General features: G+C 34.9%; 1 protein-coding gene across 4 annotated transcripts; it reads left to right on the forward strand.

Annotated features, from left to right (window-relative positions):
• Window positions 1-5: 5 nt before the first annotated feature.
• Window positions 6-16,893, forward strand: TUBE1 (tubulin epsilon 1). 4 transcript variants are annotated; one of them, XM_036110402.2, is made up of 12 exons: window positions 6-150; window positions 251-324; window positions 895-947; window positions 4,116-4,173; window positions 7,168-7,283; window positions 8,974-9,095; window positions 11,056-11,243; window positions 11,460-11,635; window positions 12,442-12,582; window positions 14,883-15,023; window positions 15,415-15,487; window positions 15,606-15,728. In XM_036110402.2, exons 1-11 carry the CDS (start codon window positions 126-128, stop codon window positions 15,467-15,469), a joined length of 1,149 nt encoding a protein of 382 aa, XP_035966295.1. In that variant the 5' UTR covers window positions 6-125; the 3' UTR covers window positions 15,470-15,487; window positions 15,606-15,728. The 4 variants fall into 4 exon arrangements, with proteins under 4 accessions (XP_035966295.1, XP_035966249.1, XP_035966287.1 ...); XM_036110356.2 differs by lacking the exon at window positions 15,415-15,487 and adding an exon at window positions 16,092-16,893 and having other exon boundaries at window positions 7-150; window positions 15,606-15,780; XM_036110394.2 differs by having other exon boundaries at window positions 7-150; window positions 15,415-15,739.
• Window positions 16,894-16,969: the final 76 nt, after the last annotated feature.

Below are 16,969 nucleotides of genomic sequence, written 5' to 3' on the forward strand. Positions count from 1 at the left end.
TTGCGGCGGCAGCGTGACTTTACGGCTTCCCGGCTCCTCCAGGCCCACCGCTGGTGGGCGGGGCTTGCAAGGGAGTACGAAAGTGGGCGCGGGCTGTCTAGTACCTCCGTTTGCCGCGCCGCAGCATGACCCAGTCGGTGGTCGTACAGGGTAAGCTGCGCGGGAGGGTGGGCACTCCGTCGCCGCGCAGCCGAGTGGCCTTGTTTGCCGCCTAATGGCTACTCTCTTTCCCTCCTCTCGCTGGTGGCAGTCGGCCAGTGCGGAAACCAGATCGGCTGCTGCTTCTGGGATCTGGCGCTGAGGGAGCATGCCGCGGTCAACCAGGTACCGGCCCAGTCGGCTAAGCAAGAATCAGTGCATTTGACCTTTTATTTGACCGGCATAAGGTGTATGGGATCTTCTCAGGAAAGAACAAACTGGTTTTTAAACGTTTGTTGGCGTTAGAACAAATGCTGGCCAAAGACCTTAGTCTTAAGTCTCCCTGATTCTCAGGGTCTCATTTTTATCAGGATTCTTGTGAAGAGCAATGAGATAGTATTGGGGAAGTACTTTGTAAAATAGGTAACATGTGTGGTATTATATTATTGAATTTAATCAACTTTAAAATGATCACCAGGAATCCAGACAAAGCTCTCGTTTGACGCACCTTCTACAATCCTATGGGGACTCCTTTCTTCAGCACCCTCTGCTAAACTTAACCCATAGATTTTATGGCATTTATTCTTTAGGTAGTAAGAATCAGTCTAAGCACTTTATGATAACTAGCATTTTTGTTGTTGTTCTTATAGTCAAAGATCAGCCATTACGGTATTGTGAGATTATTAAATCGAAAGGATTTCATTTGGGAAAGAGACAAAACTTAATCAAATGTTATATATACTTTTTTCTTTTTAGAAAGGAATTTATGATGAGGCAATAAGCAGCTTCTTTAGAAATGTGGATACCAGGTAAGATGGGATTGAAGTCTATCACGTAGCATAATGATTCTTTTCATGTCATCAGATTGGGTGAGACTTCTTCAAAGGACAATAAAACAATTGATAACTATAAAGAAGTCTGGCTTTTTTGTTTTTCTAATTATTGAAAGCATATTTTTTTCTCATTATTCCCATACCATTAATATTTCTCATATTATTCTGCAGAGCAGGACAGCAGGTTTCCTTTTAAGGCCATATGAAGGAACAAAAAGAACCTTTAGTGTGCCTTCTCTTATTTTTATTTATTTTTAAAGTTTTATTTATTTGAGAGAGAGCGGGCGCTAGCACAAGTGGGAGCAAAGGGAGTGGAGAACAGACTCCCCGATGAGCAGGGAGCCCAACATGGGGTTTCATTGCAGGACCCCAGGATCATGACTTGAGTGGAAGACAGACACTTAACCAACTGAGCCACCCAGGCGCCCCTCATGTGCCTTCTTTTTTTTGAAAAAGATTTTTATTGGGGCGCCTGGGTGGCTCAGTCAGTTAAGCGTCTGCCTTTGGCTCAGGTCATGATCCCAGAGTCCTGGGATCGAGCCCCGCATCGGGCTCCCTGTTCAGCGGGAAGCCTGCTTCTCCTTCTCCCTCTCCCACTCCCCCTGCTTGTGTTCCCTCTCTCGCTGTGTCTCTCTCTGTCAAATAAATCAATAAAATCTTTAAAAAAAAAAAAAAAAGAAAAAGATTTTTATTTATTTATCTGACAGAGAGAGAGACAGCGAGAGAGGGAACACAAGCAGGGGGAGTGGGAGAGGGAGAAGCAGGCTTCCCGCTGAGCAGGGAGCCCGAATGCGGGGCTCGATCCCAGGACCCTGCGATCATGACCTGAGCCGAAGGCAGACGCTTAACCAACTGAGCCACCCAGGCACCCCTCGCCCCTCATGTGCCTTCTTTTAACATGACCTTGAAATAAAGTTTTACTGAAGGACTACTGAAAGTTTCCCTCAGGGTATATTGTTAATGCATTCAAGAATGACTAACTTTTGAAAGAAAAATATATTTTTTACACTTCTGTGACACTATTTGTAGTCAGGAATATTTGTTCTGGGAATAGAATGTGCTAAAAAGGAGAACAACAGTTGTCAAATTACTTTTGTTTATATAATAAAGAGCATATGTATCTTTTATCTGAACGTAATTTTGACATTCAAGGTATGTCCATGAGCTTTTAATGTTTAATCATAAAGTTTGTGTATTTTGAAAATAATTAATAAAACTAAACTGTGGTGGACTTGAACTAAATAATATATCATGAATATCCACCTTTATCTAATTCAGTAAAAATTCTAGTTCTGGTTTGAATTAGTTGGTTGGGTATTTGAGGTGAGTTATCTCCTAGGGAAGGCTAATTAGTCTCCACTTCCTTGGTGAATCCCAGAGTCTGACCCTCAGACTTGCAAACTCAGAAAACTTGTTAACATCTTGAGAATGAGTACATTGCTTTCCAGTACAGGCAGATAAACCAAACTCAAAGAGAATGGGAGATTAAAAAGCAGAAAATCAATGTAGTAATTGATAGTAGGAACCATAACTCAAGAGCACCAGATCTTCCTTTCCCTTCAAAAGCACTTTCTCTTCTGTAGGAAATCTACCTGAAAAGCTAAATAATAGAAGGTTGCTTGGTGATCATGGAATCAGACCAAGGGGAGTTAGGTGTTTTACCTTAATGATTGGTGTCATTTATCTTTATTATATGGAGATATCTGCTATCTAGGATTCCCTCTTGTTTGTGAACTAGAACATCCTCTGCCCTAAATATTGTTAAGAGACTCAAATTTGCTTTTGTAATACTTCCTTTTATGTGCTTCCCTTCTAAGTAAATTCCCACTCTCATCCCCTCTACTCTTGATGGCCAGTCCTTTCATTAAGTATTACTTAGTCGAGACTCAGCTGGGGAGCTAGTCTTTCTTAATAAGGTGACTACATAACTGTACTCTCCTGTACTCTGTTTAATAATTTAACGTGAGGGCATTCTTATTTCCCCAATCCCAAGTTTATCCAAAAAGGGGAGATGAGTCTTGGCATTTTACTCTTCTATGTACTAGCAACACCTGCCAGCATCTGTTCCATGTTAGTACAAAAAAACTTTGAAAAACAAGACCACATTTTTGTGTATACTTGTATATCTATTTGAGGAAATGACCATACCTTTTTAATAGCATACTAGGAATTTACCTATACTAGCGGTTAACAAACCTTTCCTGCAAAGGACCAGATGGTAAATATTTTAGGTTTTGCAGACCATAAGGTCTGTGTCACATATGTTTGACTCTGCTGTTCTAACAGGAATGCAGGTATAGCTTACTAGTGCATATCAAGTGGGCATGGCTGTGTTTGAATAAAACTTTATTTAGGAAAATAAGCAACTGGTCAGAGTTGGCCCAAGGACCATAGTTTACCGACCCAATCTATAGCATCATCTGTGCTCAATTCAACTTCCTTTTATATATTGTCTTCTTGTAAATTGTATTGACTTATACCCTGTGTTTGGTCATAGATGTAGTTACTTTAGTTCAACATGAAATTCTAGGAACAACCGTAGATACTCAATGATATATAACTGATATATCAGTTGATGTATGTTTGGCTACAATAGGAAACCTCATTAATGGTGGCTTACACAAAGTATCCAGTTATCCCATATAAAGAAATCTGGAAATCAGGTGATTTAGGCTTGGAGAAATGCCTTGAAAGACCAAGGTACTTTCGTTTCATTATTCCTATTGTGTTGGCTTCTTGTCCTCATGTTTATGTTTTTATAACTGTAAAGTGGCAGCCTCCACTCCATGCATCATATCTTTATTCATGTTCAAGGTAGGAAAAGGGAAGAGTTGGCACCAACTGCATCTGGTCGTCCTTATCAGAAAAGCTTCCCAGAAGCTTTTTATCTCATTAGTAAGAACTGGATTACATGGCCAGCCCTAACTATAAAGAAAGCCAGGGAAAAAAGTACCTCACTTTTCAGCCTAAGGGGAGGGTAGACAAGGGAGAAGAATGGGAATGGCACCTTCTACGTTGCCTTTTGTGTCTACCTCACCAGGCCTGTAAGTAGCTTTATTATATAAATGGGAATTAACTTTATTACCTAACAGCAGCATTAGCCTTGGAAGATCTTTTGACCTTTTCTCATTCTTTATCTTTCAGAGTGGTTGGTGATGGTGGCAGTATTTCCAAGGGGAAAATTTGTTCTTTGAAAGCACGAGTAAGATCTGTATACTTGGATTCTTATATTGTGTGTGTTTTAAAAATAACTATACTTCTGTAACAGAATAAACTTTTAACTTCTAAAATTTAAAAAAAGTATTTACTAAGCCACATTTTAATATAAATATAATTAGGCAGACGTTTTATATCTTCCTGGAACTTTAGGGGGAAAATTTTGTGCTTAAAGTAAAAACACTGTATCTTTAGCATTTTTTTATAAATGTTTCAGGGGAAATACACATCTGGGTAAATGATAACAAAAGGAGCTTTCTTAATTCTAAGCCTCAAACACGTACTAATGCAGGTTAATTTTTCATTTGAAGATAATGGAACATTTCTTTGCATCAGTTACTATTCCCAGTACAAAGCACGGATCCAGCCATGTTATAGTGAATACTATAACCATGTAAGACCTCTTGAACAAAAATGCTTTGAGTCAGTAGCCCATATTTAGTCATAATCTCATTCCAACAACACTTCCACGATTGTTTCTCTACAACAAACTGCTTTTTCCAGTTGTTGATCAATAAATTTAACAGAAAAGCAGTTTGGATGGAAGAAATTGAGACAATAAGGATCAGACCTGGAATTGTGCCTGGAAGAGTGAAAAGCAATCATTTTGTGGTATCTCGGAACTGTCTCCTTGTATCTGTAATCTCTGATGTCCTTGGAAAACAAAATTTAGTGACAGAGACCATGTGCTTGTAGGCTGTTCGGATGATTAACAGTTGGTATCCTGCATGCTATGGAGAGCGCTAACATCCCAATCCAAATCTTACAGAAAAAGTAACATTGACATTTCCCAGAGCACTCCCAATTTGAGCTCTTTCCCAGGACCCTATCAGTGAGCAAGGTAGGAGATGGAGGAAATACCTTTGGGAAAGAATAAATCAGTGTGTGTCTGTCACCTTTGACTTGTCCTAGGAAGGTACTCTTCCATTTCTCCTTAAGAGTCTTGGTATTATGTGGCTGTGATCACTGAAGAGTCTAGGCTTCACAAGATAACTTGGTGGTTAGGTCCTTCCACTGTGTCCAGTATTCTAGGTTAATGGGCAAATACTCAAGAGTTTTGTAAATCCTATATTAAAATTAAGGGAGAGCTCAAAGACCAGAAAGCTATCACCAGGTTGCTCTGGCAGAAAACAATAAACATCAAATCCTGGAACAGTTGTGACTCCAGACCTTGGTTGGCAGCATGAGGAACCCAGAATAATTCCTCCTCAGTTAATTTCCAAATGAAAAACAAATCAAAGGCTTGAGGTGACTAGAATTGAAATTCTATACCATGTCAGCGTTTTTAATGCTCAGTGACGATGACAGTGATGATTCTCTCAAAACTGACTTCAAGAGGTGCTTGAATGTCAGTTTGTATTCTGCCTGTTCCTTCCTTTGCCAGACTGCAAGGTAGCTGAGGGTAATCTTCCACAAATTCTCTTAAATAAGTCTGTTTTGGAACAAAGCCATTATAAGCTAATTTTTTTTTCTTTTTGTAATCTTACACAACTTGTAATGTACTACAATTTGCCCACACAGTGAAGTCTCTCTTATGGTTGATTAGATGTTAAAGTCAACATCTAGGTAACACTTGCATATTATCATAAAATATCCTAGAAAAACCCTAAATTGCCAGTAAATAACCCTATATAGTCCAGTATACATAAAGTGTATGTATATTGCTTGCTGTATATAAGAGAGCACATTTGTAATACATAATTTTATAGTCTTTCTAATATACTACTGTGATATACTATTGTACAGTTAGAAATAGAATATTTCTAATATACTGGGTAAGACTATTTCAATTGCTTGCTTATAGTACCATAGTTAACTACACAAACAAACAAACAAACAAACAAAAGAAGAGCATAGAGTTTGGTGGTTAAGACTGAAGATTCTGCAGCCAGACTAACCAGGTTTGAATCTCCGCTCCATCACGTACTAGCTGGGTGATCACAGCTAAGTGATTTAGCTTTCCTAGGCCTCAGTTTTCTGAAGTGTAAAGCGGGGGTAATTATAGTACCTATGCACCAGGTTGTGAGGATCAAATGGGGTAATACATACAAAGCACTTAGAATACTGTAAGTGCTTAAAGTCACAGGGTCACAAGAACTAAAAAAGCCTGCAAACCAAGCACTTTCTCTGTGACCCTGAATCAAAGAGTTAATAGCTCTTTCTGTAGGGTACTCTGTTATTTAAGAATTTTTTTCAGCTTTTTTTAACTATTTATTTTACCTTTTCACTTATCTTCCTCAGTGTAGAAAACATGGGAAGTACAAAACAGTGAGGGTAGGGGTTTTATAATCCTACTGCCAAGCTGTCCTTGCCTACATTTTGCTGTGTTTCCCTTCAATCTTTTCTATTTTTCTTTCCATACTTAATTTTATGTTTTATATTCTCATTTTCTTCTTGGTAATAAAGGTTATCTCCCATGTCAATAATGTTTGCGGTAATGAATTAGATTTTCTTGGGTGTAGAGACCCACTGTCATCTTTGACTTCTATCCAGGGCCTTGGTTTGCATCTGATAGTAAGTTTACTGATTTGAATTGGACAGTTTTGGGCTGCAATTCATGAAGAGCAGTATGGTTGTTCCTGGTAAGCAAGTGTATTAACATACCCTACATTTATTGAGAATTTTTTTCTGGCTAGGGCACCTTTTAAATTTCTGAGACCTTGTTCTCAGAACATTTACAATCACATAGGCACATGATAAAAGAATTGTTAGAAAATCAGTTGAGGGGATTATTCAGTTCCTCCCTCCATGCCCACATGGTATTTCGGAGTAGGATAAGAGTTTAGAACCCACCTTTTAATTGTATTCCACCTCCTGAGCAGAGTGAAATGACTTTTTCATTCTTATAACAGATTCTACATAAAGATTTGATTAAGCTTAAACTATAAAAAGGACAATGCAACTTTTAGTTCATAAATTTATTTACAGAGTTACTAGCTTTAAAGAAAAATATGCTAATTCAATTTTCTTTCTTTCTCAGGCTGTCTTGATTGACATGGAGGAAGGGGTAGTAAATGAAATTCTGCAGGGACCATTGAGAGATGTGTTTGATAGCAAGCAGCTCATCACTGATATTTCTGGCTCAGGCAATAATTGGTGAGAATATGCTGTATGTAAAAATTGAATGTCATCTGAAAAAAATGAATGATCTTTCCTTCATTCTAATAGGTCCTGCTGACATGAAAGCAAGATCTAACCTGCCAGACCTGGCTCTAGGCTTTTCAGCCCATCATCTTTTCCTGGATAAATGATGGGATTTCTCAATGCTGAAAAGCCACCTGTATCATAGTTCTTTCTTGCCTTTTTTTAAGAAAAAATCATGAAAAATGGATTTACTAAATTCCTTGTAAATTGATTCTTAAATAATACTAGTAACAAAAGTTTTAACTATTTTTATAAACTGTTCTCTTACCTATATTATTTGACTCTACCAAGTTCTCCAGCTGGTCAGACTTGATTGGACTGATAAGAGGTGCAAGCCAGACCAGTATCCCAGCATTTAAGCTCAGCCTAAGGCTGTGTTTAGCTCTTAAATTATATAACTGTTCTCCTTAATGGGGTAAAAAGCTTTAACAGTGATCATTTGAAAATTTACATTGAGACTGTTTTTGCTGTTTTTTAAAAATTAAGTAGCTTCTTATTATTTGCAAGTCTAATATTTACTATTTTATCTATTTGCAATCTGTCTCTCAGGTTCCTAATGTGTAGTAATATCATTTTACTAAAGCATGAATTTACTGGGTCTCTGGCTGGCTCATTTGGAAGAGCGTGCAACTCTTGATCTCAGGGTCATGAGTTCAAGCCCCATGTTGCGGGTAGAGATGACTCTAATAAATAAACCTTTAAAGTACAAATTTACATTTTGCATTCTTAGACATTCATCTGGGGGGAACCAGCCACTAAATGAATTCACCTGCCCACTTAACTGGCTTTTCACTAATTGTGTAACTTTTTCTGTAATTTTTTGAGTTACACAACCGTGGAAGTCATTCGTTCATTTTTTTCATCATTTTTAATGCATCAAAGTGCTCCTCGCAAATTTGATTAATCAAAAAGGCTTACAGAGCCTTATGAGTATCAGTTTTCTATTGTGTATCATTTCAACTAATAACATGATGTGATCAATGTTTTCTCCTATATTAAACCAATATGTTCAGAATTTTTTATTTTTAATGTCTTTGTAGTTAACCACATTCTGCTTTTTAATATGTAAAACTTACTGTGATCAGAGTTCATTTTAAATGAAGATGAGAGGGGCGCCTGGGTGGCTCAGTTGGTTAAGCGACTGCCTTCGGCTCAGGTCATGATCCTGGAGTCCCGGGATCGAGTCCCACATCGGGTTCCCTGCTCAGCGGGGAGTCTACTTCTCCCTCTGGCCCTCCCCCTCTCATGCTCTCTCTCTCTCATTCTCTCTCTCAAATAAATAAATAAAATCTTTAAAAAAAAAATAAATAAATAAATGAAGATGAGAAAAAACTATGTAACTAAAGTCTTATACCTTAAAAAAAGAGAAGATAAATTTAGAAAACCATAGCTTAATATCCATTGATAATGAGCTATTTTATCAGGATATTTGAGGATTATACATCTTTATATTTGTTACATTTTCTATCTAGTATCTCTGAAATATCACAATATGATTTATACATATGAAACAAGAAGAATTAATATAGTAAAAATGCTTTTTCAAAAGTTTTTCTGTAGTCTTTTCATTTAGATCAGAAAGAATAAAATCTTGAAATAATAAATGCCAGGGTGTTTTTGTGATTTATATTCTTTTTTTCAGGGCTGTGGGGCACAAAGTTTTTGGCAGTCTTTATCAAGAACAGATTTTAGAGAAACTCAGAAAGTCGGCAGAGCACTGTGATTGTTTGCAGTGTTTTTTTATAATACATTCCATGGGAGGAGGTAAAGTTATTCACTCATTTCCCTGTAATAATGTGACAGTGTAAGTGGGAATTCATTTTGCAAACAGTAGTCTGTTTTCAGACCTATGCCTAATAAAGGTACAACTTTTAAGTGTATGTGTTTGAGTATATACATAACTGCTTCTTACTTTAAATTTTTGTCAAATTTTGTTGCTATTACCATTGCTTATAAATTGAAGCCCTTTTAAGAGTCAGTACAACTGAATCTGAAGTTTTTTCTTCTTCTACTTTTAGTTTCTTTTTTAAAATTTCCAACTACATTTCAGTACATGAGAGCTTTCTGGGAATACTGACTTTCTCCTAAGAGTTTGCTTGTGTAGTCTCGTATCCCACCTAGAAGCTAAGCATTTCTGGTTTGTTCATAGGTATCCTTGCTAAGAAATATCAGTACTCTTTAACTGCCTTCCAACCTTTCTTGTGTCCAATAAGAGATAGAGAGAAAAGAAATCCTTTTAGTCAGCTCCTTTAAATCATTACTTACATAGTAATTACCTTGACCTAGAATAAGTGATCTGTATTGCTTTCTTTCCCCAGGGAAGCCTGTACCTTGCAAATGAAGTATTTTGCTCCTCTGTGTTATGAACTAGAAACATACTGTATTTTGCTAATTTCCAATAGGATTAGTGGGTTTTAAAAGAAAAATTTGCGATGCTATTTTTCTCCAAGCTCAGATTAAGATTTTATATTCACCAAGTTATATAAATTGATTTTTATACATATTATTCAATATGATAACATTTTAAAATTAAAGTTATAATTGTTATGTAGCCATGCCTTTAGAGGACCATCATAATCATTAAATTAAGAAATAAATTTTCTTTGTACTAGTATAATTAACCTGCAAGTTTGGGTAAGTTTTCAAAAAACCAATTTGATTTATAGTTCATTAGGGTGCCTTTTTTAATCCCTCTATTACTCAAAATCTCAGAAGATTATACTTTATTCATAATTTACTGGCAAAAATAAATAATAGTGAAGGTTAAAAATGGTCTCCTTTCCCATATCTAAATCCTAGTCTCTCTCCTCACAGGTAATCAAGTTTGCCTATGTCTCTATCCTTCCAGATATTTTCTGTGCCTTTAAAAGTGTGTGTGTGTATTTTAACATAAGATCATGCAGTGCATATTATCCCAACATTTTTTCACTTTGTCTTTCCCAAATGTCTTTCAGTATCTTCTGTGTCTCCTAGAATTCAGTTGTGTTAATATATAAAAATTTTTGAAGTTCATTTTCCATTAGTGGATGTTAAGTTGTTTATGATATTTAGTTATAGCAAACAATCCCCACTTGAACATCTGGTACATAACATTTCTGCTCATTTATGCCTCTATAGATATACGTAATATTCCCAGAAGGAAAATGGGACCAAAGAATATGTACATTTTAAATTTTGATTGATATTATTAAATACTCTCCTACATTATTTCACCAATCCATATTATTAGAAACAATGTATACAGGTTTATTTCCCCACACTGTCACTAACACTGAGTATTATAAAACATTAATACATTCAAAATTAGATTGTTTTAATTTGGATTTCTTTGATTAGAAGAAGAGTTGAGCATCCTCACATCTGTTCACCATTTGATTTATTATGAATTACATATTTACATACTTTACCCATTTTTCTGTTGTATTACTCATGTTTTTTTGGTTGTTGATTTGTGAGACCTCTTTATTAAAGAAATTTAGTCCATCATATGTGTTGGAGATTTTTTTCTTAGTTTGCCTTTTTCATTTTGTTTATAGGTTTTATATATATATGTGTTTATATGTTTAATTTTTAATGGAATCAGAACTGTCTTCTATATAATGCTCTGGTTTTTAATGTATGTTCCTACCCAAAAAAGCCATAAAATTCCAAGTTCCTCACAATTTTATTTTGAATCATTTATGCAGGGTTTTTTTGTTTTTGTTTTTGCAATTTTAATCCTCAGGAACAGGATCTGGACTTGGCACATTTCTTTTAAAGCTGCTTGAGGATGAATTCCCAGAAGTATACAGATTCGTGACATCAATTTATCCTTCTGGTGAGGATGATGTCATAACCTCACCTTACAATAGCATCTTGGCAATGAAGGAACTTAATGAGCACGCAGACTGTGTGTTGCCCATTGACAACCAAGTAAGAAATGACATTGTAATTTATGAATATTTAAACATTCAGTCTTGTGTTATGCTTATATGTGCATAGGAAACATTCTCTTCACTTTTCAGCCTTCCCATCTAAGAGGAGAAATAAGTTCAAATTGTTTTTCTTTCTCTTCTTTCCTTCCTGGTAAAATGTCATCTATGTCTGCTCTTGTTAATAGCTTCTCTCCCAATATTTTTCCTTTAAAAGTCTTTATTTGACATCATTAGCAAAATTGACCTCATGGTGAATTCTGGAAAGTTGGGCACAACTATAAAGCCAAAGAGTCTGGTTACTTCAAGTGCTGGGGCTGTCAAAAAGCGGCACCGGAAGCCCTTTGATGCAATGAACAACATTGTGGCCAATTTGCTGCTGAACCTAACAAGGTAATCCTATTGATTGCAAAACTTAGGACAGTTTAAAAACTTCACTTGGCCTCTGATGATACTTGCAGTAGCATTTTTGTAGTAGCATTTTTCAGTTTTTCTGAGTCATAGGAGCTTCTTTTTATTTTATTTTATTCTGTCTAGTGTTTTCAGATCTTGGAGTGATAGACCAGAACTTTAATTTCTATTACTCCAAAGCAGCATTTTCCCAGGTGCATTCCAGAGAATATTAGTAGGTGTTAAATGAAAAAAGTTTGTCACAGATAAACACTTGAGAACTTGGTTAGATAACAGTAAGCATATTTTCTTTGCTGTAGTCTGTCCTCATTTTTTAAAGCAGCTAATGTTTACCTCCTTATTGTTAGTTGGTCCAAAATATACCCTTGACTTTGATCTAGAAGATTGCTTTGGCATTATTATATTCCAAATTATAGAGCACATTAGGCAGACCCTTGAAGAATTTAGTGAAGTTTATAGACTTATTAATTATTGACCTGTATGTGTTTAACTCATTCTGCTTTAAGATATTTTTATATGTGTAATGTGCAACATAATAGTGTGTTGGTTACACATCATATAATCCACAAATAAGAATTGCTATAGATGGTGTGTGTTATATTTTAATTACCTTTATACATGATATTCATGATACTAAATTTCACTAATACAGAAAAAAGGAGCATATATTCTCTACTGAAGAACAGTGTACAAAAGGATTTAAGAATGCCTGCTGAATAAATAAAGCTACATTCAAAGTATAAAATTTTAACATTAAATTTTTTTCTCTTGCTTTGTTAATTTTTTAGCTCTGCAAGGTTTGAAGGGTCCCTTAATATGGACCTTAATGAAATCAGCATGAATTTAGTTCCTTTTCCTCAGCTGCATTATCTTGTGTCAAGCCTAACACCTCTATATACACTGGCAGATGTTAACATTCCTACCCGAAGGTAAGATGTAGTAACTATTCTAATGACTTGATAATTTGAATTACTTTTTAAAAAAAAATTTTTTTTAAGTTTGTAGTAACTCTGGGTATTTTTTCGTGTCATTTTCTTTGTGTCATTTTCATTATTTGAATCCTTTATTTTACAAGTCATTGGTTTAAAAAGTGAATATTAAACCATTTGACATTAAATTTTTAAGCTAATGAAATTCATAAAGATTTGGTTTTTATTGAAAAAGATTTCAGGGCTTTGAAGTCTGACATACTTAAGTCTGAATGCTAATTCTGTCAATAGCTATAGGACCTTGGGCAGGTGGACCTACCTCATACCCTTGTTGGGTGTATTAAATAAGAGTATCTTTAAAGCTCTTATCACAGTCCAGCACCATAGAAGGCTTTCCAGTGTTACTGTTTATGGTAGCTGCTATCTATAATTTCCAGAACACCTTGTTTTGTAACTGTGTGTCATTTATAAGCATAAAACTTAGTCTACTTAATAAAAAAATGTTGAAAAATATTCTGAGCATATACAGTGATGATAAGCTTGAAAAGGTCCCACTGGCATCCACAGTTGACTGAGGGAAAAGGTCCTGTCAAACTCTGTAAGAGGAAAGTATGTAAATGATAAAAACCAGATTAAAGATCTTTTTTATAGTTTAAATTTTGGCAAAATAACAATTCTGCACTGTAAATGTCACAGTGCTATTAACTTTTATTTAAGCTGTTAACAAATAAACAGTTATGCCAACTAATAGGACTCTTTCTGCATGGAATGCTGATGACCTTAAGTTAAGCAACTTGCATTGTATGTGGAACATGGTAATCATTCACTAAATGTTCACTGTTATTATCAGCCCCGCATATTAAAAATTAGTGTATTTAAATAAAATGTGGACACATAGAATGTAAATTGGTGCTAAACTATTTATTGTACAATAGTGATAGTCCAGACATTTTTACATTTAAAGTTAATTCTTAAAAAAATAAAGACAGGGAATTTCTAATTAAATTCAGCATAAAGAAAAAAATGTTTGACTTGGTCCTTCAACCTGAATGTTTCAAAGCCAATTAAACTTCTTTTAATCCTGCTTTTGGCATATTTTGATAAAAATTATACTGTTGCAGCATTTTGTATTCATATAATCATAATTTGTTACAAAGGTTTATTTTTAAAAATGTGTTTGTGAAAATGTATAAGGGACTTTAAAGATTTTATACTCTTAGGGAACTTATCACAATGTTCTTTCTATCTTTGTGTTCTTTTTTCCCTTTTTTTCTGCTGTACTATAGATATTTCAGAGGCGGTCATATCAGCACATGAACACGTTTATCTATCCTTGAATAAAATAATAAATTGTTTTAAAATTGTACTATTAAAAGTCAGTTTTAAAACTCTTTAATTTCTTATTAGTAGTGAGAATGGTTTTTGTTGTACCTTTTATTAATAAATGTCAGTCCTGTACCTCATCCCATTTTTATCACATGAAAATAATAAGCACATATGAGAAGTGTGTATATGTTTCTTGAAATTCCATATTTCTAATGTGAATAAAGATAAGTATCCCAAAATTACAAATAGCTCCTTACTAGTTTTTATATTTTGCAGCAGAGGATAAATCAAGAATGAGTTTGCCCACTTGTTGTTTAGTGGTTCTTATCCTTTTCTGGGTTTCCTTAACTCCATAAAAATGCCCAAAAGCACATATACACCAAATTTTGAACACAGTAGCAGAGGATTTACAAACACCCCACAGCTCACCATTCCCTAAAGGAGTCTTCTATTCTTCTTGCTGTCACATAACCAAGATCGAATGTAATCTCCAGTAAAGTAGAAATTTTTGTTGTTCAGTACTGGGTCTTTTGCACTTAGAATAGTGCCTGCACATAGAAGGCATTTAGTAAATATCTGTTGAATGAGTAGGTAACACTGATTTCTGCAGCTCTTCCCAGACATGATATAGATTCAGCACACAGAATCTAGAGTTATCTAGGGAACCTAATTATATTTGTATTGAGTTAAGTGGGATTTAAGAACCAGGCTGGGGCTATATTAAAGACACAGGATCCTGTATTATTAGATATACATATGTTGGCCCTTTTTCTTCCTCTCTAAATAAAGGATAAAAGATGTCCTCCTCTCTTCTCATATTTCTCATCAAGATTGTTTTGAGAAAATGATAGCTGAAATGTAGAAGGTGTTTGTATGTGAAGTTTATTTACCTGTAGGTGACTATCTTTGTACTTTGTAGTTCTACATAGAAGAAATAATATTTTGTATAAACAGTGATTCTTTCATTGTTCTAGGTTGGATCAGATGTTTTCAGATGCCTTTAGTAAAGATCACCAGCTAATTCGGGCTGACCCCAAACATAGTCTCTACCTCGCCTGTGCCCTTATGGTTAGAGGAAATGTACAGGTTTCAGATCTTCGCAGAAATATTGAAAGGTTTGATTTTATATTTTCATGGTAATTTATGTGTACTACTAGCATAGTAGTTCAGATGGCCTCTCTTCGAATTCTAGCATTGCCACTTAACTAAAGGGTGACCTTGAGCAAACTACTTAGCCTTATTTTTCTCAAATGTAAAATAAGAATAATAATGGTACAAAATTGTTATTTTTGAATAGTGAATGATATAGGAAATATTTTATTTTCTGAAAGTGCTCAGAAAATGTAACTACTGTTGTTTTATTACTACCACTACACTGCTTCTAAGTTTATGTTTTACTATTTTTTGACAGTCTGTTTTTAGGAAAACTACTCTATTGAATTACAAAGTAAGGAAAATTGTAATTTTTTTTAAATTATAATATTTTCATCTCTTTTTCATCCCCAGATTTAATGCCCTCCTAACTAAATGTCCCTTAGCTCACTGTCAGACTGTACCATGATACTACTAATAGTAAAAAGTAGGTAACTTACGTTACATACTGAGCAATTAGAACGGTACCATCAGTAATGTCTGCTGCCATATATGGCAGATACTTTCAGTACCTTCATTCTCACCTTTGGGTTTTTGTATCTCAGATTAAAACCTTCTCTACAGTTTGTCTCCTGGAATCAAGAAGGCTGGAAAACCAGCCTGTGTTCAGTCCCTCCTGTGGGCCATTCCCATTCATTATTAGCTCTAGCAAATAACACATGCGTGAAGCCTACCTTCATGGAACTGAAAGAGAGATTCATGAGGCTCTACAAGAAAAAGGTAATTATCAGTACACCTTCGTAACTATATGTGTTTATTTTGGCTATTTAAGATGTCTTCTCACAAATTACACTATCACAAATCAAGGGCAATCCTGACTGCTCTATTCACTGTACTGATTATAACTGAAGAGGAGAGGTTTACTCGGACTATCTAAAGGAGAAATCTTGTGAGTTTATGGGATTTGAGTTCTCCTTTCTCTTGTAAAGCTGAGTGAAGTATCACTTAAATAAAGAATTATGTTTTAGGATAGTTATTCATGTATTAAATTTTCTGAAAATGGTCAACATTATCCAGTTTTTTATTTATAGGCTCATCTTCATCACTATCTACAAATTGAAGGGATGGAAGAAAGCGGTTTCATGGAAGCTGTGTCATCTTTATCAGGGCTCATAGAGGAATACAACCAACTGGATGCCACAAAAAGCATGCCTGTGGAAGATTTTCCTAGACTAAGCATAGCTGTGTAAAAAAGAAACCCCAAGATACAACTTTTACTTTTCTTAATTTTACACTGGAATTTGTCACCTTTTCTTTCTGTTTCAGAATTTTTGTGATTCAGAAAACCCAGTTTGCACTTTTCCTATTAGAAAGCATTTTTGTCTTAAAAAAAAAAAAGTGATTTTCATTTCATCACAATTTGTGGGTGATACCAGTCTGTGAAATTAGTGAAGTCCTACTACCTGAACTTCAAACATTTGTCTTCAGGAAAATAGTTCAATACTTTTACTTATAGTCTCATATTTAGGCATTAATACAATGATAATCATGTCTTCAATAAAAATCTTATAAGGTATATTTTTCTATTTATTTATAATTTATTTTTTCATATTCTGTTTAAATTCTCCTGATTTTTTAAAAGCAAGTACAAGGAGTAGTAGAACACAATATAAATACTTCTATGTAATACCCACTAACTTTTCTGGAATAGGTTTTATTACAACTATGAAGGAGGTTTTGTTTCTTCTTTGGGTAACCACATGTTTGCACTCAAAAGAATCAAAATTTACACTTACTTTAACATTTATATGTATTAAATTATCTTTAAATATAATGATTTTTTATTAAACCAGTTGATTTCATAATAATAAATGTCCATATTTTTAAACAGTATTGCTTGTTGTTATTGGTTTTGCTTGTCACCATTTATATAAGCAAACAGAACATTACTTAGCTTGACATCTTCCAA

The sequence above is a fragment of the Halichoerus grypus genome, chromosome 9 (assembly GCF_964656455.1).
Source record: "Halichoerus grypus chromosome 9, mHalGry1.hap1.1, whole genome shotgun sequence".
Lineage (NCBI taxonomy): Eukaryota > Metazoa > Chordata > Mammalia > Carnivora > Phocidae > Halichoerus > Halichoerus grypus.

Bases quoted from the DNA above. Each gene is read 5' to 3' on its own strand.
- TUBE1 (XM_036110356.2), top strand. From the start codon at position 126: ATGACCCAGTCGGTGGTCGTACAGG. The intron at 325-894 runs GTACCGGCCCAG...TTTTCTTTTTAG, and splicing joins AGCATGCCGCGGTCAACCAG to AAAGGAATTTATGATGAGGC. The intron at 11,244-11,459 runs GTAAGAAATGAC...TTCCTTTAAAAG, and splicing joins TGTTGCCCATTGACAACCAA to TCTTTATTTGACATCATTAG.